The sequence below is a fragment of the Cricetulus griseus genome, chromosome 2, assembly GCF_003668045.3.
Source record: "Cricetulus griseus strain 17A/GY chromosome 2, alternate assembly CriGri-PICRH-1.0, whole genome shotgun sequence".
Classification (NCBI taxonomy): Eukaryota; Metazoa; Chordata; class Mammalia; order Rodentia; family Cricetidae; genus Cricetulus; species Cricetulus griseus.
The window spans coordinates 421,665,288-421,691,167 of NC_048595.1; the positions used below are offsets into that span (position 1 = coordinate 421,665,288).

General features: G+C 36.6%; 1 protein-coding gene across 1 annotated transcript in view; it reads right to left on the reverse strand.

Moving 5' to 3' along the window:
• Window positions 1-254: 254 nt before the first annotated feature.
• LOC100760475 (receptor tyrosine-protein kinase erbB-4) overlaps window positions 255-25,880 on the reverse strand; it is a 658,968-nt gene continuing 633,342 nt past the window's right edge. Inside the window, exons 26-28 of the mRNA XM_035438839.1 lie at window positions 3,926-3,973; window positions 2,461-2,758; window positions 255-890 (exon numbers count right to left, since the gene is read on the reverse strand). Coding sequence (XP_035294730.1) covers window positions 445-890; window positions 2,461-2,758; window positions 3,926-3,973 — 792 coding nt within the window. The 3' untranslated portion in view covers window positions 255-444. The remainder of the gene's footprint in view (window positions 891-2,460; window positions 2,759-3,925; window positions 3,974-25,880) is intronic.

The following is a 25,880-nucleotide window of genomic DNA, read 5'->3' on the forward strand; positions in this document are numbered from 1 at the left end:
GAGTCTGGGCTTTCAATCACCTGCATTGATAGAACAGGAAGGAAGGAAGGAAGGAAGGAAGGAAGGAAGGAAGGAAGGAAGGAAGGAAGGAAGGAAGGAAGGAAAAGAAAGAGTGCAAAGGGAACAAAGCTAGGACTCTGACAGCAGGCAATATTACCCTACATATCCCAGACCTTCTCTGGCTCTGCCACTCTGTTGACCAACCCAGATGAAGAAACGAAGAAACAGTTTAACAGTGTGTGTTCTCCTGTCTTTCTCCTTTAGTCTTTCCTTCCAATGTTCAAGTTAGGTAAGCACGGAACTATCATTGTGTCTCTACATCTTCCATTAGGAAGTGTCAAAACTACTGGCCTTGGGTGAAGGAAGACCACCAGAGAAAGAGGAGGGAGTTGGGGGAGAGGGGATGGAGTGGGCGTGTCTCTCCACCTAACACCCCAGGTGAGCTCACACCACAGTATTCCTGTGTCTGTAGGGCGGAGGGGGCAGCATAGTGCCTGGCTTCAGCGAGAACTCCGAGAGGTACTCAGGATTCTCCGCCACAATAGGGCGGATCCGTCCATTCTGTTTATAAAAATATTTTGTGCTGTATTCCTGCAGGTAGTCTGGGTGCTGAAGGGTGCTCCGGGGTGGCAGGCTGTGGTTCCAGTAGTCAGGGTTGTCGAATGCTTTCTTGGCTTTGTCGGGCACAGACAGTACGCTGTTCTTCAGGTACTCCGCGTTCCCCAAGGCGTTTGCGAAGGTGTTGAGATAGAGTGGCTCATTCACATACTCATCCTCTGCCTTGGGCGGACCGCTCGAAGCGCTGTGGTACTCTGGATTATCTAAAGCTTGAAGGTCTCCGTTTTTTCTCCGAGATACAAAAGGGTTTTCTTCCACAGGATTCAGATATTCTGAAAGAATAAAAAACCCCATCTAATAGACATCTATGTTCAGAAAACTGTTAATCTGACTAAAGAGCAACTGTTAGGTTTCTTTAGGACAAGGGAACCACAAATTCATTGTCATAATTTTTCAAAACCAAACAAAGCCTGCTCATGAATTGGGACAGGCATGAGAAAAGTGAGCGGGCTCAAACAAAACACAACAATAATAAAAACTTAGCAAAACAAGCCAGGGACAAGGACAAGATCAGAATCCCAATCTTCCAGATTGTTCTTCTCTTATAAATGCACCTACGTGGTTAAGTACTTGCAACTTTTACAAAAAGGCCAGAGTTTTCTTCCCAGGATCCATGTTAGGCATTCACAAGCACCAGGAGTTCCAGCTCCAGGCCACGGATGTATGTGAACACAGACATGGGCACACATACACACACACACACACACACACACACACGTTCATAGACACAAGCACACACATACATTTAAAAGCAAATTAAAATCTCATCTATCTATCTATCTATCTATCTATCTATCTATCTATCTATCTATCTTCCTAATGTATTCAGGACTATAGTCATCAAAATCCTCATTATATTAAGCGAGGTCATTTACATTATGTATTCAGGGATCATTAGCCTGTGTTTCATAAAAGGTGAACAGAGACATATAAAGGTGATATAATGGGGTTTCACACAGTCTTAACATATGGCCTATTGCTGATACTGACAGACACCATCATGATCATTATTTTCAATAACAATTTTCATTGTCTCTGTTATTTGGCACTGCTAGCATAGATGGAAAGAGGGTTTTTATGTTGTTTGATTTCAAAACTGAAATGTTATATAATATGGGTGTTTAACCTTTCTATGTTTAACTTTTACAAAGCTATTAATTCACAAATTATCATCGAGATGGTGGTATGCAATACAGAATCAAATTTTATTTTTCAAGAAGCATTCACAAATATAGTTTCCTGTGATAAACTCTGTGTGTGTGTGTGTGTGTGTGTGTGTGTGTGTGTGTGTGTGTGTGTGTGTGTTACTGGTCTTGGTTTAAATCTAAGTTCTCATGTGTGCTAAGAAAGCACTCTGTAAGGATTCACAACCCTAACATTAGGCTAGGTTAGTGAAATTGCATGTTTTAAATAAGTCAGCTCTTTTATTGTTGATGTCAGAAGCTTTGGTCCTTTGCTGGTAACACCTGTCTTTACAGCCTCCATGGGAATTTCAACACAGCAGTGGTTCTGAGGCCCTATAGTATCATACTTTGTCATTCAACTATTTCAATAAAGATGGGTTTGGGTTGGTGTTTCTGGGGCTTCCTGATTGTGATTATAAGTCACTTGATCCAATTTCTTGTTCAGGTGGAGCCTGAAATTTGACTATTTAAAGAAGTAGTTAGGTACCTAGATGACACTGATTCAGAAAACTATTCTGTTATAGAAGTAGTCTGGGCCTTTTCTATGATAGATTGCAAATGTCCCACCTTCCTGCTGTCTAGAAAGTTGACATCTGTCTCCTGCTTGTTTGATGAGGTGATCATCGAACACAATCACTTCTGAACATTCAGCTTGTACCTTGTTTGGGTTTGTCACGCATTGGAGTCATGTAGCCTTCTTCATCCAGTTCTCCTCGGGGGTTCCGTTCCGGGGCAAACACTGTGGGATCAGCACTATATCTCTGTGTGCTACTGTCCTCTTGGACATGGGGTGCCACTGGCTTGCGTAGGGTACCATTGCAGCAGGAGTCATCAAACATCTCAGCTGTTGCACCCTGAGCGACTGGAGCTTCTGGTATGGTGTTGGTTGTGGCTCTGTAGGGCATGGATATTCCTTGTTGTGTAGCAAAGCCCCCATCCTGGTACACAAACTGATTCTGTTAAAATAACAGAAACACATTGGGAGAATCAATGGTTAGGAAGAACTGTAAAAGGATGCTAGATGTTACTAGCCAAAAAGATGCCAAACACATTGTTTTTCAAGTTTAGTAATTAATGATTTTTATTTTCCTAGGGGGGGCTAATGAATTTGAAGTAAATACTAGAAACATTTGAAATCCTATTATATATATGTATATACATATGTAAACATACATACATATATATGTATATATATATACACAAACATATAAATATGGACACACACACATTCATGTGCATGGATGTGTGAGTGTAGGTATACATGCATGTGGAGGCCAGAGTTCAATGTTGAGTGTCTTCTTTTATATCCCTCTACCTTAATTCTTTTTTTTTTCTACCTTAATTCTTGAGACAGAGTCTCTGACTTAATTTGGAACTTACCAGTTTGCCTAACTGACTGGTCAGGAAGCCCTCAGGATTGTCTTTCTGCACCTTCCTAGAGCTGGAATTATACTGTACAGTTCTTCATTATATTTGTGTGACAAGCATTTTTCTGACTGAGCCATCTTCTCACCTCCTTCATCCTGACTTTTTCTTAATAGGTAAAAATCATGCAGAAATAATTTAAAATTTTTAATTTTTAAAATTACTAAGACACTAGAGTGTGTGTGATCTAATAAACAGACTCTGTGTTCTTTCTGTACAATTGCCAAATATTGTTATGAAACTCAAAAGTAAATTTTCAAGACAAATGGTCTTAAGTGCAGAAGTACAGTGAAACATTGTGAATGACAATGCACCAATACTACGTCCCCTTCTGTGGTTACTATGACTTTGAGTATCTATTACCTAACAAAAGGACAGGCACTGAGACTCGGACTCTACAGTGCATGACCTGCCACCCATGAGACTGAAGATAAAATCTTCACCCAGAAGCATTATTCATGAACTAGGTAAATACTTCCAATAAACCCTGAATTTCTTGTTGATATATGATGTCTCAGCTGCAGATTATCACCTGAGATACAGACATCTACAAAGGTAGCTACAGAGTCTATAGCCAGTTCTTGACTCACTGTTGGCAAAGGCAAAAAATGACGAAATTATAGAGAGACAGGAGAAGAAACATGGTTAAGAGAAGACCAAAAACCCTAAAAGATGAAGGCTGATCGTGAAATACTTACTCCCGACATGGGGGTGTAGGCAGGAGGAGGGCTGTGTCCAATTTCACTCTAATAGGAAAGAAAAATGGAATGATGGATATAATAAGAGGCAACATGGATGAAAAATTAAAAAAAGAAAAGAGAAAGAAAAGATACGATTTGCATGAGCCAAAGGGGAAAGCGCACAACAGTGAATTTTTCCTAAATAGTCAAATTGTTTCATTCTCACTACAAGCAAGTAAATTTAAACACTAATTCTCCCCACACAAAATTTTTAATGTTTTAAAATAGAATAAGACTGACATAGAATTGTTATTTTTCAGATTAACCATGGAAGATGGAGGGGGTGGGGTCAAGTGGTGAGCCAGAAATAATGAAACTGTGTTTTAAAATAAAGGACACTTTGTTTTTCACATATCAAAAGACCAAACACCTTCATGCTATTTAGTATCATTACAAGACACCAGTTTGTTCCCTTATAAGGAAAAAAAATTATAAGGAGGTAGAGAGTGGATTCCAATTTGTCTGAAATATTTTTTCTTAAGCTACATTTATTTTCACCACTTCAGCAAAGGCCACTCAGTCTCTTATAAAAGAAAGTCAAATAATATTGTATCTTCCATCTTACTTCTTAGAAAAGGAAGAAACAGAATAAAACTTGAAAAGTAAATTCCTGGAAACATACTTTCTATTCCTTTTATGTAGTCAGAATCACAACCAGGTTTTGGCTAAAAAAACAAAAATGCCTGTATTTTTATAGCTTAATAGTCTATCCTTTGGGCTATATGGAAGTGAAGATAAAATATGATAAAATGTTAAGGGTACTGCTCCTTAGGAAGAGAAGGAGGCTGTATGAACCCCAAGTCTATTTCTTAATATAAAAATATACTTTAATCAAAAGTCTGTTCCTTAATATAAAAATATATATTCATTCATTCATTATTAAACACACTGAGAATAGCTTTCTCTTGAGAATTTCTCTCCTTTTTCTGGTATTGAGGACAATGAATAGAGCAGGCAGAAATAGTTCTGTGTATGGTGTAGCACTCTATATCTGATCTTAAGCTAACACAGATGACAAGAGATGCCTTCCAGTCACATATAACATTTATATGAAACACCTATCATCTTGCATCAATGTTCCTACAACTTTGAGATTCATAAAGCAATCTCAAAAGATTGTTCTATGAATAACAACTATTTAATGTAAATCAATAGCAATTGAACAATGCAATTTCACTTAACAAATGCTGTTTGCCAGACTGATCAAAGAACAAGGCCTGTAATGATATATACTGTATTCCACACTGCAGTTATGACAGCATGGAGAATAAAGACCATTTCCTTCTCTAATTACACATAGGAGTGAGGGAGGCAGTGAAGTATTTGTCAATCTCTGCCTGCCCATTTCACCTAGAATAATATTTCTAGGTCCACCTGTGTCTTTTCAAATGATAAGCTTTCACCTATTTTTATAGTCAAATAGTATTCATTGTGTATATGCTTCATATTTTCTTGCTCCATTCAGCTATGTATGGGGATTATTTTTATAGATATATTTAAGATTCAATGCACAGGAGTTGTTATTATACTATGCACATATTATTTTGTTCTGTTAGAAATTTCAGGACTAAACACACATGTTCAGTTGTAAAATATGTCAGACCTGAAGTTTTACCCATGGTCTCTACTTTATTCTTTGGAATGACAAATTATGCTCTGCAGTCTTATATAAATGTAGACTATATATTGCATGAAAGAATATGTGTCAGTTAATCAGAGTTCTTAAGTCACACAATCGTGTTAAAGGTATCTATCAAGGATGCATTTTTAATGCTTATCTGCTCTCTAAAACACTATAAACACAGGCAGATTTTGCTGTCTTTTATAAGGACAGAAAATCAATTCTATTTGTTCCTAATGTTTGATAAAGGAATATCTTATATAGTTCAGTGATTTGTAAAATTGAGGGGTGGCACAAATAAAACATGAGAACTGCCTAAATTCATGTTATAACATTTGAGACCCCAGATTTATCATCAATCCCTGATTAATTAGCAAGTGTTTAACACATATTAATTGCATCTTAACAACAAAACCGCTGGTCACTGTTACAGATGTTAGAAATGCAATGGCGTACTAGAAGAGATGTGGACACTCTCTGAACTTTGGGGACTTATACTGAACTATCATCTATTGCCTGAGATTATGGAAGTAGAAATGAACAAAACCAAAACAAAACCAAGGCACAAAAGAGTGATGCTGCTGGAGAAAATACGTTCCATGGCTGCAATTATATATCAGAAAGTAAAGTATTCCAAAACACTACTAATTACCTGTGTTCCTTTGACATCTTACTTGGCAAAAATGCCTCTACTCTATAATGCTCAATTTGAATCACAGCTACAGCTAGCATTGATTGTGCATTTTGCATTTTTTTTTTAGAACTTGAAAGATGAATGATCAAAGGACTAACTCACAAGCCATTCTCAGTGAGGAAACAGTTCATTATCTATCTTCATTATCTGGGATAGAATGCCTCCAGTTGTAAAGGTGTGTGCCGCGACTTACTGGACTTTGCAGTTAGCTTGTTCAGAGACATGAATCGCTGCTCTGTCTGATAGAATGCATCCACTGTCCTGCTTTGGCAAGTCTCCTCATCAGCAACCTGCCAGCTCCCTTTCTGGACACTGCCAAACAGCAAACAGTGCCACAGTAATGCAGTGTCTTCCTATTTCTTCTTCTTCTTCTTCTTCTTCTTCTTCTTCTTCTTCTTCTTCTTCTTCTTCTTCTTCTTCTTCTTCTTCTTCTTCTTCTTCTTCTTCTTCCCATTCTCAGTATTAAAATGAAAAACAATTCTACACAAAACCCTCTGCGTTCATTGTTTTTAGGGTTACTGTTTCTTTTTATGTTTCTGTTTCCATTTTTCTTTCAGTTTGCTTTATTATCTGGTTTCCATGACAAAAAGCACATCTTTCATTTCCCCATGGAAGGGCAATGCAGCTCCAAGGGAACATCTGTGAGGCCAATTAGCTGGGCTGGGAATGTGATATAATGGTTGTTTAAATATATTTAAATTACATGTTAATCACCATGTCATAATTTACGGGCTTTGAAAATAACTTTTTGTACTACAGAGCCAAGCCAGATTTTACTTGCTTTTTTCTGTTTTTGGTTTGCAACAAGCGCTGCGCTGCCCCTTCTTTCTTAATTCCTCACACTGGATGAGCTGAACTTTTAATACTGGAAAGAGGGACAGCTGCAAGTAGATCGGATGAGTGAAAATTAAGATCCTCCCCACAGCCAGAATGAGCTGGAGTGACCTTACAGTCCTGAGCAAAACAAAGCTTTGCTCCCAGTTAAAAGGCTTTGTTTTCACATTGCACCACTTTCTGCTGTCCATCAAAGTCTGGCTTTGTGGATCTTTGGGAAGCAGCACCAGGTGCACTCATTCAATTAGCTGGTGAGAGGATTTACTGCCAGCAGGACAGAGATAGAAAGAGGTGGGTTAGGAACTGTGAGGGATGGATGAGGAGCGTGTTCGTGGTGGGGCGATTAGTAAAAGTGATGTATAGAGAAAGCATAATGTTGTGGTCCTATCACTGGGCCATTGGGTGACTGACCAGAACTCAAATGTCACAGGTTATAGAGAAGATAAGTCTGAGCACACATAAAAAATGTAGTGTTGCGTGCACTTTTAAAAAGCCTTATGATTAACATTACAGTTGAACAATGTGTATTTGAACTTTTGTAGGATTACATGCACAGTTTTAATATTTCTATTATTTTATATCGATCCTGATAACATTTAAATAACCAGCTAAACTGCGATTTGTGGTTTAAAAATTATCATCGCAACGTATGTTCTTAGAAAACAAAAAATAACACATGTTTAAATGCTTAGAAAGCATCTAAATTAAACATGTGCTTAATGGGTTTTTATCTCTAAATAATTATAGTTTTTGATAGCAAGTACAACAACCTATAGCAATTTCAAGTGCCAAGTGTATAAGTCCTGACATCAGAAATAGAATGTGTCTGTAAGCCATTGCTAATCCATCAGCACTAACTTACTACCGAGACACCTCCACGTAGTAACTATAATGGTTTCTCAACCTTTTATCCTCCCAGGCATGTATGCTTAACAATCTGATGGGCATTTCCACTTAGCCGCAGGTCAGACATCAACTCAGAGAAAATGTTTCTCATTGTGTGCAGTTCCTGTTATGCGCCTGTAACATCCCTTCTTCCTCACAAGTTCATATACTGGTATCTTGAAAACTTCCATATTTCAGAGTGCAAACAGTAGAAAACTGACAAAAATGTGCTCATAGGGGAAAGGCCTATTGAGATTTCAACTGCTGTTTATGATTATATATGTTTATAATCCATATCTGCTATCTATATATCTATTATTTATCATTTATTTATTATCTATATAGCACCTGTGTATCTGTTTATCTATGATCTATAAATCATCTACTTACTATTATCTTTTTATCTATTATCTATATAGCATGTGTTTATCATCTATCTGTTATCTATGATATAAATAATGTGTTGTGTCTATGTGTCTTTATTCCACATCTAATATCTTTCATCTTTGTTTATTTACTCATGTATGCACTTGTCTGTCTCATTTGAGAGAGTAGGACTTTTGTTCCATTTACCACATGCAAAATTAGTAAGTATTTTGTGATCCGATTAAGGGACTATTTACTTATGCTCTTATTCTTTATTAACTTTTTAGCAATCTTAGAACTTTTAATCTTTCATGTGTGTCTCATCTACCCAATTAGTGCAAAGAATTTTAACAAAAGAGAACTGTGAATGATAGCAATAAGTATGACATAAACACACAATGTAGACAATATATATTTTTTTATTCTTCACTCAAAGTCCTTTGTTGATGTGAAATCATGTTGCATACACATGCATTTCGCTACCATTCCCAAAGTCAGCCTTGAAGCAGTCAGAGAACACAGGTCTCTCCATGCCAGCATTTCTGTTTACTAATTTCCTGTTCCTAGTGCAGACCTTCATAGGTTCCTCTTGCTGACTGTCTCTGGGTAAATAACCCATTGTAGCTTACACAGCAATTACTACAGTCTCTCAATTTTCAGTGTGGTGGGTAATAGGGATGTACTGGAGACTTTAAGTGGTAGAGGCCTGTGGGAGTCCTTTACTCTTCTGAGATCCGTAAATTAGTTCAGGCAGAAAGATTATTATTAAAAGAGCAAGCTGGAATCTCCCTTTACTATTTCTTCAAGTCTGATCACAGACTTATGATCTTCCTGCTGCACCCACTCCACCACTGGGATGGTATCTACCATGATGTGCTGTAGCAATTGGTGTTAACACAGAGCTTGAGTCATAATATTTGGACCGATCTTTTAAAATTGTCAACTAATTAGCCTCATATAAATAACCTAGCCCCAAATATTTTGTAATACTAGTGAAATGAATAGTGAAACATAGTGAAAATGAATAAAAATTTTTTCTAATAATCCTTTCCCCATCTTCTTTTCCTTTCTTTCTTCTCCCTCTCTCCCTCCCTCCCTCCTTCCCTTCTTCTCTCCTTTCCTTCCTTCCCTTTTCTTATGTTTTTTTTTTCTAGATGAAGTTGTAATAATGAGTATTCTCCTAATAGCTACTAGCTTATGCAAATAGTACATTTCTAGCAGGGGAGGGACAACCCAATAGCCCCTGAGAGTTGAAAAGAAGGTGCCACTTTCCTCATTTTCTCACACATGCTTTAGGATAGGTAATGGGATCAAAACATCTTTGTTTCTAAGTAGAAACAAAAATCAGGTGTTGGACATTAGAGCGGCAAGATTTGGTGTTTCCTTTGTTGGATTTTGGTTTTGTTTTGTTGTTATTGTTTTGTGCTCTTCCTCCCTTTTGGAACATGTATATTGTGATTGTATATTGGAAGCATATAACGTGTTTCTTTTTTTATTATTATAGGAGCTCACAGTTGACAGACTTTGAATGTACTGGAATTATTAAAGATTGATTGGATTTTTAAAATTTGGATTGCGTTTTATGTTACAATATAAACATGAGACCTTGGGGACAAGTGGTAGATATCCAGTTATGTTTTCAAAGTGATAGTCTATGTGTCAATTTGACAAAGAAGGGAAACATTTTGCATAGTTTTAATTGTCAGTAGCGTGAAGGTATTTGATAAAAAAAATTCTTCACATATAAGTACTGCATTGAGCAACTTTTGAAGGCAAAGGTTACATAGACTCCAAACAGATGGCTGTACAATGTCCTTCTAGCTCTGTGGTACCACTCTTGAAAGTTTTTCACTCTATCACATTTAATAAATTTAATAAATTTAATAAATTTATTAATTTAATAAATTCTTTAACCTCTTGGGTCCTCAGTTTAATTGGATCTGAGAAGAGGGTACGGCTTTATGATAAGTGATTGAAAACTCACTTTCAGCCTTCAAATTTCTAGAATGTAAAATTAATACCTTCTCTTAAACTCATGGGATTAATAGCTAAATATTACAAAGGTGACTAGCACAAAAGCAAAGTCTGTTGTAATCTGTCTCATAAATATTTCCTAAACATGTTTAGCATCTTTCTTTTTGTCTCAATAAAGTATCCACACATACCCCTTGTCCTCTGGGCAGCACATGATTATAGGTTCTAGGGAATGAATGCTACATTTGGATGGTGATTAATGAAGACGTAATTTTGAAAGAATATTAATTTAAACTTTTCATTTAATAGCTGGAGACTTGATTTAAAAATTCAAATTATCTTAAATATTTATTGTGACAAAAAGGGTGAACACATGAAGGCTGGAGAGATGGCTCAGTCGTTAAACGCTAGACTCACAACCAAAAATATAAGAGAACAACCAGCAGGGAGTTTGTTCTCTAATTATACTTTGTAGGTACCAGATCTCGAACTCAGGTTAGGCTTGTCAGAAAGCTCTTGTACCATGCTGGGTGTTGGTGGCGCATGCCTTTAATCCCAGCATTCGGGAGGCAGAGGCAAGTGGATCTCTGTGAGTTTGAGACCAGCCTGGTCTAACAAGAGCTAGTTCCAGGACAGCCTCCAAAGCCACAGAGAAATCCTGTCTCAAAAAATAAAAAAAAAAAAAAAAAAAAAGAAAGCTCTTGTACCTTCTGAGTCATCTCAATCACCTGAGACTTGGTGATGCTTTAAGATGTTAATTTCCAAAGTCATATATCCAGGTATCAATAGTTCTGGAAATAAGAGTTTGTGAATCTCATTTACTACACCATATAACTTACTAAACCATATAACTTATGGTTTCAAATGGACATGTCATAAAAAACTATAGAAAACTACTGAAGGTATGTATTTTTCAAAGGTTTCTGAAAAGGAACCTAATTTCCTCCATTATATAAGTGAAAGTATTTGCCTTACTTGTACAGAATGACATTACGTTTGTTCTCACCTGATATATATTGGAATAGTTGATTATTTTAACAGAGAGCACATTTTCAAATAAATACAAATCTTTCTTATTTAATAGGCTTTGTAAGACAATACTAACAATGTTGTAATAGCAAAATACCATAGACAAAAGCTGTCTATAAATATGCTAATTAAAATTATTTATTAGAGCTGGGCATGCCTTTAATTCCAGCACTCAGGAGGCAGAGGCAGGGGAATCTTTGACAAATAGGTGAGTTCCAGGACCATCAGAGCTATTACACAGAGAAGTCCTGTCTCAACCCCCCAAAAATATTTATTAATTTAATTATTATTCACAGGACAGCTTGCCTTCCACAAAGAGGGAGTATGCTATTTGAACATTCTAGTGATATAATTTAGTATAATCAGTATATGCATACATACATGCATGCTTATGGTCAGTTAATTTTACCTCAATAATGTTTTAATTCATGTGATACACATAAACACACCACATAATTTCTACAATTATAAAAATAGTCTTAAAATAAAAATCTGTAGGACAGCTATGAACTAAGAATGAAAAAACTTTCCTAAAAACAATCTGAATTCGAATATCATTATTTTAAAATGGCATAACAGGACATAGGCTGGATATAATAATTTTATTTTTAGCATTATTGGTAAAGGCTTATTTAAAACAATTGCTCCCAGTGTGTTGTTGCACACATGATTATGTGGCAAGGTACAACAATGATATTGTCAGCTTACACAGTAACCGAGGCTTCCTGAACCCATTCAACCGTGCTTGTTTTCTCTTATATGCTCTTAGCTTAGTTCTTTTGCTTTAACTTCACATGTATTTATCAGCAAATCTTGTTCTTTAAACCACATATGATTTACACTTCAAAATATTTATTTATGTTTTTTAAAGTATCTTAATTTGCTTGCAAGCAATAGTACTATGAAATGTTCAGCCTTCTCTTTGGCTACAATTGTAATTCAGAAAAAAAATACATATATATAGTCAAAGCAACAACTGCAGTATTCACAAACATATATGTTGGAGAATGTAAAAATATATGAAAGACATAGGTTGTCTAATGAACAGACTAGAGTAAATAATATAGTTACTAGAACTGCAAATTTTATAAAGCTTACTTTTTCAATGTAGATTTTATTCAGTGTTTTTGATGACAGGTATTGGTAGAACACAAGCACTTTCTTTGTATTTCAAATATAAATTTATATAAGATAATTATTTTCTTCATGAAACTTGAAAGTGGATTTTTCCTTTTCTTTTTAAATTTGTTCTTTCCTCACACATTACATTCAGGTGCAGGTTCCCTCCCTTCCCTCCTCCCAGCCCCTCCATCTCCTACCTCTCCACCAGATCCACTCCTCCTCCATTTCCCTTCAGAAAAGAACAGGCCAAGGCGTTGTGCTTAGTTTTATTGTAACTTGCTATGCAGTGTTCAGTTGATAACCCTGGGAGGCATTTTCACTCAACCTAGACAATGCCTTTCTTTCTGTGTTCATATCCTTTCAATGTGGACCAGATTGGAAACACCTTCCGTTATTCTGGCTTCTGCAAACTGTTTACCAGATAAAAAGTGAATTTGTAACAATGGTTCATTCACCCAACTACTGCTCTTTAAGCTACCAAGTGGCACAGCTGTGCTGTGAGGAAAATGGTTTCTCTCAGTCCACCTGGATTTAGGACAGCTGGTTCCGGGGAGCTGATCGGAATAATGTACAGCAGATTCTCCAGCAGAGCTACTGATAGAGCAAACAGTACATGGCTGTCCCACCAGCCCAGAGCAAACACCACTTACATTTCACAGAAACAGGCTGGTATTTACAACTGATCTGAGTAAAATGAATATCAGATTGAAGGCAGCACCTCAAGAGAAAAATGCTTCCCGCAAGACCTTGTTCACTCAAGTCCAGACAGCTCTTACCTTTGTTGTTTTTTAAGTTTCAAAGTCTGACTTTGCTGCATATGAAGAATGAGAGGGAAAGAATATTCAAAGCATTTCTGAATCTATTCATATGCAACTCTGGAATTTCGTGGAATCCAAGAGTGGGGTGGGGGGTAAACTAATACTTCTCAGTCTCCTATTTATACTAGTTGCTGCCAAAGTCAACTAGATTAGTCAGGATCAGGGCTATAAGAATTTCCTTTCAAGTTCTAAACAGTTAACATTGTACTTCAAGATGAAAAAGTCCAAAATAGAATAGACCTAAAATACACTAGATGGTATAATTTAAATCTGACATAGATACCAAGATGACCCAATCACAATATTTTCTGCCAGGGTCATAGAGATAGTAAGTGATTTTCCTCGAGATCACATGGCTACTCATTAATAAGCAAATCTCAAAAATCTCTGATTAGAAAAGCAACTTTTATGACTTAACTTGGGGGAACTGACAATCTGCTTGGGTTCCTTAGCTCATGTCTGAGCCAGGAGTGGCCCAACTGGGACTCGAAAAATGATGAAGTCCAGTATTTCTATCTTTACTCACCAAGGTTGATTTCTCAGTTCCAGGCTTGTGAAATCCTTATTATTCTCTAAAGACTTTTTAAGCTCATTTGTCTCTGTTTCTGCTTCTATAGGAGATAGGGCTCTATTGTCCATCCATTCCAGGTACACCATTATGGGGCTCTCAAAGCTGCAAAAATATTGTTTGCACTGTCCAGTGACTTGGCTTCTATGTAATAAAGAATCTATTTGCTCTCTAAGTTAATTCACAAGAGTGTCTGAAATTAGTGTTCACAGTTCATGGTGGATCTACTTTCAGGTAACACTGGAATACACTGGAATACGGATTGCTAATTCCCACGTCATCAACTGCTATTGACTTACATCTCCATTGAAACAGTCTGTGGCATTTCTAAAACTATAATTCCCAGCAGAAACAACCATACACTTCCCTCACAAATCAAGTCTAATTTGTCTCCTCATTTAGTGATTGACATTAATAATAACTCATCCATGAACAAATCAAATATCAATGTTTTCATAGATTTCTTCTCTACTTGGCTTCTCAGATTTGAGCACCTAAGATCTACTCTTTAAAATGTCTTCTAGTCACTAAACCCAAACACCTTTTTCATCCTGTTTGTGGTTAAGAACCATATTACTTTGGGGGTAAAGGAAATGTATTATTACTTATGGCAGGTGAACTGGGTGACCCAGAATTCACTATAGATGCCAGGCATTTGTGATCATCTTAAGTATTCCTTTTACACCAGTTACTTTCTCTGTTTGCAAAACTGCAAGGACTCCTTTTGTCCTCAGGTGAAATGAACTTCCATTGCTTTGGCATTGAAGACTATTGGTAATTACAATACTTGCCAATTTCTCCAGCCTCACCTCTCTAACACTCCTCATACAAGCCTCCATCTAAATAAATTAGCTGATCAGCAGGTCACTATAGATCATTTCTTCTCTTACCCTCCGGTATCTATTCATGTTCTCTCCCCTTGATACTTCTTTATCCTGATTACATTAATTTTTGATTCATAAGATATTTAGCAAGAAATCATTATTTGTCTCCAGTGAATAATTTATTAACTGTATCCCAGTTTTTCATCTTATGGTTTCTTATGTCTTCTTCTTTAAGTCAATGTGATGGTTGGCTATAATTGCTGACTCAAAAGAAACATCTAAAATCACCCAGGAAGTAAATCTCACTAGGGATTGTCTAGATTAGTTTGTCCTATGGAAATGCCTTGAAACTGAGAGAGCAGTTCCTTGACGGTAGTACCATTCCCTGGGCTGAGGATTCTAGATTATGCAAAAGCAAAACAAACAAACAAATGAGTAATATATATTCATCATCCTGTGCTCTTGACTGGAGATATGATATGACCATCATCCTGCCACCTTGACTTCCTCACAGGAAACTCTGTGTATGAGGCCAAACAGTTTATAGTTAAGAAAAAAACAAAAACCTGCCAGGCCACTTCTTCCTTTAGCATATAGTTAGCACAAATACTATTTATAATTTCTATTTTCCTGTTACTGTTGTTTTTCAGATGGGGTCTCTCTCCGTAGCTCAGACTATTCTGTAACTTGCTCTATAGCCCAGACTGGCCTTGAACTTGATTTTCTTGCCTCAGTCTCCTGAATTCTGGGATTATATAAAATGACACCATACTTGGTTTTATTTACCATTTTAAAGGGAAGATTTAAAGCAGGGTATAAATAGTTTTTGGAAAAATGAAACATTAACACTTAGACATATGAATAAAGTTACAAAACAGAGTATCACTGTCCTTCTTGCCAAGATAATTAAGACATTTAAATAATATATCTACCTCATCAGCGATAGATTTGTGAGAACAGTTCCTTAAATAGATAAACTAACCAGTTTTATCAGTATCCCAACCGTCCAATCTCTTCAAAAGTTACTTATCTAAACATTAGTGATAAAGAAAAATACCTAGTTGCTCAGAGTGGGGTGGATACATTTAGATGTCCTTGACTAAAGTAACACATACAAAGAGTGGATTTTGATAATTTTGTGACTTACCTGTGAAATGCCTATTAAATGGTGACCTAGTTCAAGTGAGAGCAATTAGAAGTAATCTTAGCAACTGGCCACAGTTCTGGAGTCCCTATTGTCTGTGGTCCTCCAGAAACATACTGAATGCCAATTGTGCAGGAGGAGATCTCTCTGAGAGAGCATGACACAAACCCAGGCTGTAAATTACTTGTTGTGCAACACCTTTATATGCTCCTGCCTGTAAACTAGGACCAAGAGAAGAGCAAAAGCAAACAGCAAGCTCATCCCAAACATAGAGTCAGGTGAGCACTCATAAAATGTTTATCAGCCCACAAATAAAATTTTAAAATGTGCAGAACCATTGTGTCTCCAGAAGGGAGGAAGGAAATGTTATAAATAAAGGGTGTTTTGTTATTAAACTTCCAGGGACAATGCTATTCATCTTGAGCTTCTAAATATCAGAAATCCTGAAGGGAGCTCTTGCTAACATGTGATTTGGAAACAGATGCACATTCATTCTCTCTAGGCTTTTTGTCTTGTATGTTTTCACATCCTTTTGACCTATGGTGGTTTACCCCGAAGCAATGGTGCAGGGCTTGCAGCTCTTCAATGACAGGATCTTTCCAGGGCTCTGTAATAACTGAGTCATGGGTTCACATGACTTTATGATTTCATACAGTTTAGAGCAGAAAAAATGTTCATTTTGTATTCTTTTGCCTTTTAAAAACATTTATTTTTACACATGTGCATGTGTGCATATATCCTGTGTTCATATGCCACATGTGTGTGATAGCCTGCAGAAGCCAGAAGAGAATGTCTGATCCTTGAAGGCAGAGTTACAGGTTGTTGTTGAGCTACTCCATGCGGATTCGGGAAACTAAACTCATGTCCTCTGAAAGACTAGCAAGTGTTCTTAATCACTGAGTTATCTCTCCAGTCCCATCACCCTTTCCTTAGATTCTACTCAAATACACAAGAGTACCCATCTTCAGAAAACCTAGATGTGTGTCTTCCCTGTTTATGAAAATGCTTCCTGCATTGATGCCTTAGCAACCACACACATCATTCAGCAGCCACCTTGCACATCCAGCGTCTTCCTTATCAGTTGTTTCTAGTGGAGAATATTCATTCCACAACTTGTCTAAGCCAGAGTCTGCAAGAGTCTGGATCACAGCTTTCTTGTTTTTTTTTCCCATAATCTTGATATTTAAAAATGTAAATCTATTATCACAGTAACACTCCTACACCTTAACCTGAATAATTATTATAAAGACTATCTAGAATATGATTTGAATCCCAGAATATCTGTCTGTAGTTACACTTCTTCAAATCAATCTGTCTCCTCCCCCTTTTGAGGTTCTTGTTAACTGGCTCTACCACGGGTCCCTACCCACCTGAGTACTCTCTACAGTCGCTGGAAGCAATGTTCAATACTCAGATTGTTCATGTCTACACATGTCACTTGGTTTGCAGTCTTTTCTGGATAAGTTCCAGTCAGTACCCAAGTTTTATAGTTTCAGAGTGTTCTTCTTGGCTGTGATCTTATCTCAACTACCCTTTAAATATCACACGGTTATAGCTGAACACCACAAAACTCCCGTTATGAACTCTAAAAAAGGAATTCCTTTCCTTGATCATAGCTTTTTGTTTCTTTGTGATTCCTGTTTCTAAGTCAATCATTTCTCTTGCCTCCTTTTCCACATATCAATTCCTAGAAACTTTATGTTTTTCTTGTATGTACCTTGAAGCAAGCTAAATCTGGATTTCCAGCTAGATAGATACTAAATAGATACTAGATAGTACTAAATATGTCACAAGCTATTCAAAATCTGAATCTTAATTTCTTTAGCCTAAAACAGGATAAAGATACCCCTTCTTTGTGTTAGCTATATAGTTAGTAAGATACATGTATATAAACTAACATAATATTCTGCCCCTAACAGGAACAGAGTGCTCCTATTTATGTAATTACATATTTTAGGTAGTTAAATCAATTAGATTACTGTACTAATTCTCCAGGCAGCCCCTACATCCTATTACTTCTATACTGTTTTTGCACATGCTCTTCCTATCTCTTGTCTCTTCTCCAATGTCAACAGTTCCTTTGGTGGGGCAGAAACATCACACATCCAAGTGGCTACCTCTAGAAAGCCATATCTTTCGTTTTGTCCTTAAATTTACTGGATCTTCACTAGTCTTTGGTTGTCTCAAAACAGCACTGAAGCCATAGTCAGCCTTTCTCCTAGTAATATGCTTGTGCCCTTTGTTCCTTACATAGCCTTGCTCTGTATGTTAAGTGTCTATAGGCTTTTAGTCTCTCAATTTAATCTGAAAATTATAATGACACAGAAAACTTGTTATTATCAGTAGATTAAAATCATTCCTGAAAGACAATTGACTTCTTTGTTAAAACATTTTAAATCCTAACTGTTTGAGTAGTTAGTGAATAATTTAACATATGGGTGCAAGCCTGCAGATGAGAAGGAAAATTCTAATACGGGAGACCAAGGGAAATTTGAATCTGTAAGGAAATAGAGTTGGCACAGGCAGACAATGAAGAAAAAGTTGAAAAGGAGCATATACTCTCTATAATGTGATTCTTCAACCAAGTCCATCCTTTCTGTTTCCAATCATATCCATCAGTTCACAAATCTTTAGTGTGAATTGCTTTTGTTATTAGAAAGAGATGAAAGAGGGATTGAGAGGTAAGTCAAAGAGGAGGTGAGAAAGAACAGTGTGGAGGAGTACCAGGTGAGAGAATTGGGGTGCAGGAAGAGAAAGGACAAATAGCTGCTGAGTTGTCAGTTCCAAGTTTTCTAAAAATATAATTGCTCTGAGTCCTCATATATCCACTGGTATATATGGTCTTATCCACAGTTTGAAGAACAATAAACTGAGTGGCTAAAAGACCAAGCTTATGCAAGCTAGCCAGTACTGGAGCCGTATTTAAATCTAGGCAGTCAGACATCTCATCGCACTGCGTAGTAAAACAGTAAGCTGAAATCAAAACAAGTTTACTAAACTGTTTCTATAAACATTTCCTCTCGGTATACTGCATATCCTTTCTTCCATTTGTATGAGATAATTTTTCACAGAGAATTTCACTTCCTGACCTTGCTCATTATTCAGTTGCACTCTCCACTAGCTTTCTATTATGCTGAAACTACTAAGAAGGATAAGCAATGTAAAAGCCATGAAACAATGTAAAAATGGCTTCCCAATCATGACAACTTCATAGCCCTCGAGGCGTACATTCTGAAAGTCTAGTGCTGACAATTACTTAAATTCTAAAACATCAGTTAATTTTCTCATTCTGCTCTTCTCATTTTATACACTAATGCATAGTGCTAATACCTGCCTTCTTGCAGAGTTAGAAAAATTGACATCCCTCTCTCACTCTGTATTATTCAACGGATCTTCAGTTCCCATTGATCTATTTCAAAACCACTACTCTTATCACCTCATAGCATTCCTTACACCTCTACTTTAGTTAACATATCAAAATGCTCTCAGCATTTTTTTTTACCAGAATCCAAAATAACCTTGTTGTGCCCCTTGTAATAAAGCTCACTTCATTCAATAGTCTCTTATGCACTCCCTGTGTCCCTACTGTAACACTTGCGAATTGCATTTTATTGGCTAACTTCTTATATGTCAATTTGTTTGAGAGCAAGGTTGGAGCAAGGTTTGAGAGCAAGGTAAGCAGCAGATTCTTTAATGACTGTTTAATGAATATATTACCAAACAAAGATGATTTTGTTGTTGTTCTTGTTTGCCTGAAATTGTCATAATGTAAGACAGGTTAGGAGCTATTTCTTTCTATATTGATAGATGAACAACGCTTACTAAAACAGTCCCTTGAAGACCACAACCAACATAAAGACCTGATGATTCAAAGGTTCAAGAAGTCAAAATTGTTTACTGAGGAGTTGAAGAGATGGCACAGTACATAAGAGCATAGTTTTCTCTTCCTGTGTACCCAGTTATAATTCCCAGCACACACATGACAGCTCACAAACATCTATAACCCTAGTCCCAGGGGATCTAATGCCCCCCCACCCCCGTCCTCCATGGGCCTGCACACATGTGATGGAAAGACATGCATGTAGTTAAAGCATGCATGCACATAAAAATAAAATAAATAATAAAACTCTTTATTTATACACTCAGCTTCAACACACTGAATCCTGGCTACGGAGGTGACTCTGCTGTAGATGACTAGTTTAGCATGTTCAAAGGCCTGGGGTTGATCTCAGCACTGAAACAGAGGACTAAGAATTGACTTTGTGGTAACAATAAAATAACAAAGGAATCTCAGGGGCCGCTTGAGAGACAGTGCACCACTGTGGTGAGTCACAGCTCCTAGAAGCCTTTGAGGCAGCTGCTGCATCCTATTTTCTAATAGCTATGTCTCAGTTTGCACATATGGAAAATAGATGAGGAAACACAGAGCAGTGGATAGCTAAGAATAGTAAAAATTAGGCAAATGGGAGTGAAAGAAGTGGTAAAAGGATAAAAACTAAAGCAAAGTTTTCAGATTAAATATACTAATAAGTACAAGGCACTTATATAGCACTCGGCACAAGTGAATGATAATCAGTCCATATCATGTGTTATTATTCACTCTTTGATTAATTTCACTCTCTTATAAATATATGCAATTACTAGGAGTAAAAGAATGAGTCAGTCATTTCACCTGGGGAATATCCAATAGCCTAGCTTTCTAATACAGAGCAACAGCACCTGGCTCCATCTGAAAGTAGGCTACAGCAGGCACCTAGTGAATATGAATTATGGACATCTCAACATTCAATATGTTGAGAATATTAATCATTTTTTTCTTCTAGAGAGAGAGAGAATTAAGTATGTTATTAAACAATGTCTATGATTATTTTTGGAAAAAGCAAAACAAATTGGTTGTGGGTTGAACTTCCAATTTCTTTCCCTATGTGATCTGCTGTACTTATTTCACACAATCTAGAGTATTTTGAAACAAGAACTATGATCTTTGTGTTTGGAAATTTTCCCACAGTGGTGTAGCGGTCTCTCAGTTCAGCTTTTGCTTGAGTATAATGAAAGGCTGGTCCACAGCCATTCATTTACAGTGAAAGCTACAGGGTAAAATTAGTCTCTCTTTAGAACATTCTGGTATGTCAGAATTCTGAACTGAGAAGGGAGCTTTTCATTTACACAGGTGAGTAAGGGAAGGGATGCCTGTGATTAGGGTACGGTCAAGTGCAGAAAGCTCACAAAGGAAAGCTGATGAGCAAGCCCACCTCCCACTAACCACAGACATCTTCTCTCTTCCATTTCATGGAGTAATCAAAGGATACTCTGAACCTCTCAAAATGCCATCAATACTTATTGAGAATGAAAAAGAACATCACTTTCTCAAGTCTTTGCAGAAGCAAGCAGCATAGAAGCCTGGCCCAGGCAGGGAGCTCTGGCAGACAAAGATAGATTTGCAAAATAAATAAATAAAAATTAAATAATCTCCCAAAAATATGAAGAAGAAGTTGATAATGTCCTGCTCCCATTCTGTAAGAAGTGAGGAAGCTGGCAATGGTGCTCGCTTATGTGCCATGCCACGAAGAAAAAACTACTTGATGAGATGTGTGCAATAATTTAGAACAGCACTTTGACTCTGGTGACAATCATGCTAAAACACAAGCATTTAAATGGCTTAGATGAAATACTCATTAATGTCATCAGTCTGTATATCACATCTAGCTGTTTCTCCATACTCTGCTTCCTTTTTGGACTCTGATTCCTTTTGCAATAAAGAGAAGAAATCTCTATTGGTTGTTCATGGACTTCTTGTGCCCTTTAACAGTTGCTAGGTGTAAAATAGCTTCATAAACACCACTGTAATGCGCTACAGAAAACTAGCTTGTCTTTTGCAGGTTTGACTATGATTTAGGACTGTGTTTGATAATTTTTCAAATCCCATACTAAAAGGTGGCCCCTTCTATATTACAGGCTGCTCATATGAGACATTTGTCGTCTTGGGACCTGGCAGTAGTGGAGTTTTTAAGGAGCTAAACTCTCAATGATGTTACCACATTATCTAGCTGATTAGGAGTTTCAGCTATTAGATAATGGAGATCCTTTTAAGACAGTAAATTCTCCTTTATGACAACCTTTAGAACACTAATCAGCCATCACTTACTTGGGTGACTGTGACAAGATAAGTGACTCTTGTGATTTTATAATTACATTGCCTCTTGCAGTATGGGGAAAGGAGATGGTATTTTTCAAAATATTACTTTGTAGGCTGTGAAAATATTTTCATAAAATATACCAACTATTTTTAAAAATTGAATAACTTTATTATTCTGTACTAAATTTTAAATAATTTCATTTGGATAATATTTAGGGTAGTACTTAGAAATTACTCATTACTTGCTGGTGATGATGACTTGATTTTCTTTTTCTTTTATCAATGAAGAATGAGAATTAAAAACACTAACTACAGACAGTCAGACTTGGGTGCAAATCTCATTATTTATCACAGCAGCTGGCAACCTTTCTATTTTCTACTTTGGCCAATAAGGGAATCGTATCACTTTCTACTTGTGTTGTGAAGGTAGAGGATAATCTATGTATAGCTTGGAATAGAGTTTAGAATGGAAATAAGTGATCAATAAATAGTAGCTATATTTAGGTTTGCATTGCGAGATGTTGATACTTCTGCTAAACTTGCAAAGATCATTTTGTTGTCAAGTATGTCATTACTGAGTTCAAATGCAGACACCATTTGTGTGCTTTTGTGCTTCGATTTTGGGCTCTATCAATTCTATTTGATCTTGCTAAACCATTAACTCTTGATTACAGGGAGTCTCTCAGAAGCATAAACAGAGGAGGCAAACAGCAGCAGGGGTTCTGGCTTCGCATTGCACTCACAGCAGGAGCCTTTTAAGCCAGTTGACACTAAATCTCATTAGACTGCAAGCAAAATCAAGACTTCCATGGCTTCACCAGCAAAAACAAACTGACAGAACCAAGGAAAGACTGAAGAATAGATGATGATCCAAGAGACTGGAGAAAGCAAGGGTGTGAATCTTAGCTCTCCACAATATTAGTTTAGATACACATAAAAATGAGAAAGTCTTTAGGATCTCTTAGAGAACTGATCATTCATGAACACACAATTGCTGATGTATGCACCTCATAATATGGTGGTGTAATTATTGACCTCGAGTTCTTCCTACCAGCATAAAAGACTAACAGCACTGCTTGCTTATATTTCTGTTCAGAGAATTTCTAAGTAAACTAAATTTGAAAAAAAAACAAAACACTCTTGAAGACAAAGAGAGGACGAGGAAGCAAAAAGCAAGAGGAAAAGAAAGCTTATGTTTAGGTTATGGTAAAAGAGCCAGGTGTTGCTGTGTAATGAGAACATTGGATGTAAGTGAGAATATGGAAATTTGTAAATAAGAACTAATGTATTTTAACTTATCCTTAAAATATTTTTGGTATTTACTATTAACATCTTTCCTTCCTCAAGTTTGTTGGTGAAATGTCTCAGTTTTAATATAAAATCAGTTAATACAAAACCAGACAAGTCAAGAATTCTTGGTATCTCCATAGTTCCCCAAAATTTGGAAAGAAAAATGAATGCAATTTTATATTACATTATTTTGAAAGAGAAAACTCTATCATCTACAGGAGAGATGGCATTTCTAAAAGACAAATCATCCAAATTTCTAAGCAAAGACAGAAAAATTCCAATGGATAAACACTTTGAGAGTCATGTGTTAAAATAATGCTTGCAGTTATTTTGTATGGATGATGTAGAGTAGAGAAAAATAAATTGCAGTGACCAGTCAATTGGAATGAGGAAGGCATTTCCTAGGACAAATGTTCAATGGTTATTAAACTAATAATGACAATAAGATTATATACCATATAAACAGAGATCTAATAAAATATGTCATTCAAATTTTCCTATTGATAAAAAGAATACAAACGTATACTATAAAAGTGAAGGAGAAGAAAGAGGAAGATGAAGAGGAAGAGAACAGAAATGAAAGGAAGGAATTAAAGAAGAAAACAGAAATTGGTATCAATAAATGATCAGGTACGGAGACAAGTCATTAAAACTATTTTTTGGTACAATATAAAGAGCCATATTAAAATATTTATTAAGAAAAAACTAAATTATTACATAGGTATGAAAAGTTATCTTTGGCTGTGTGGTGTAGCTCAATGGTCAAGAACTTGCCTAAGATGCATGAGGTCCTGGGCTTGATCCCTATTACTAGATGGAAGGAAGGAAGGAAAGTAGGAAGGAAGGAAGGGAGCGAGGAAGGGAGGGAAGGATGGAGGGAGAGAAAGAGGGAAGAAGGAGGAGAGACAGAAGGAAAAGAGGAAAGAAAAATCAAGACCACTTGAAACAATCTGAAAACAAATACTAGACAATACTAGGCGTTTACTTAGGGAGAGATGGAAGTAGTTTCTGTGAAGTGATGAAGTCTGAATTAGAATTGTGGCAAGAGAGACGAGAAAGGAAATGCTAACATGCTTTGCAGAGAGGCTGAAAAGGACTTTGCTTTGAATTGCAACATTTACAAGAGAGACAGGAGCCTTTTAGATCTAGACTTAATAATGGCAAGAAAACAAGAAAATGGAAGAAAGCCTATGTCCTCCTCTGAGATTACAGTACTCAACCTGCACAAGATAAAAAATATTCTTAAAACTAAGATGATAAAAATAACTAGTATTCATACCTTATGTTATGTTGGACTTCGTTTGACTTGGTTCATTTCCCAACTGAGCCTGTTCAGAGCCTGAAACTCTTCCTTTTCAGAGACATGGGTAAAATGGCTTCCTCTAACCTCTTGTCTCAAATTGGATTATTTTATCTTCTCCCTACAATGCCTGATGTTTCTTTCATAATATGTCCTCAACTAGAACAAGACTCTCTGAATACTGAACATCCTCTCCCAATACTATTGCCACTGCCCAACATAATGACAATTCCATACAAAATATTCAAATGTATTAACTGATTTATTCTGATTCAAACATATCAATTTGTTTACTCTGTCTATAATATGAATAATTTCAAAGAATTTTCTGTTGAGTAAAGACTACTTGAGACAAAAATGTAGCTAGTAATATGGAATTAAATAAAAAAAAGAGCTACTGTTTCAGGCTTAAAGGATTAAAAACAGAAAAACTCAAGCATCTTGTCAAGGATAAACTGCAGGAAATGGTGATAGGTCTAGGACAAAATGTAAAACCAATACCCAGACACTACAATCATTTATCATCAAGAAATAGCTGTTGTTAGAATTAATATTGATCCTTGGTAAATTGCAACAAGAGTAACCTTGCTGTATCATTTAGCACCTTTCCCCTGTATCAACTATGAGATGCTATAAGATGCTTCCTTAACTTTTGTCTGGAGGATCTTCTCTTCTATATCCAGTCACTTTAGCAAAATGGTTGTACACTGAGGTAGCTCAAAACGCTCTGGGCCATTGTCCAGCTAAATATTCCCCCAAATGAGATACATGCATATGTCTGGAATATAACTTCTTAAAATGAGCATCTATTATGAAGTAATTTTAATATGAGATACTACATGACCCAGTTGAGCATTCTCATGACTAAAGTAAATGACATGAGTCTGATTAAATGACATGCCTTGGAGTGGTTCTGGAAAGTCACATCTGATTTTATTTTAATTAATTTATTTGTTTTATTATAATGAATTATGTAGGAGTGTGTTCGTGTGTGTGTGTGTGTGTGTGTGTGTGTGTGTGTGTGTTCTGCACTTGTTCATGTGCACATGAGTGCAGGTTTCTGAGGAAGACAAAGGCATCAAATCCTTAGGAACTGGGATTACAGAAAGTTGGGAGATATGATGTAGGTGCAAGAAACTGAACCTGGGTTCTGCAGTGAAGCAGCAAGTATTTTGAACTACTGAGCCGTCTCTCCAGCCCATGTTTTAGTTTCTCGTATCATTTAGAAAAAGAATGAAAAAGCTCAGCTGGTAGTAGTGAATAAGTAACTCCACCCTTAGGCACTCTGTTTATGAATGTAGAGAACCA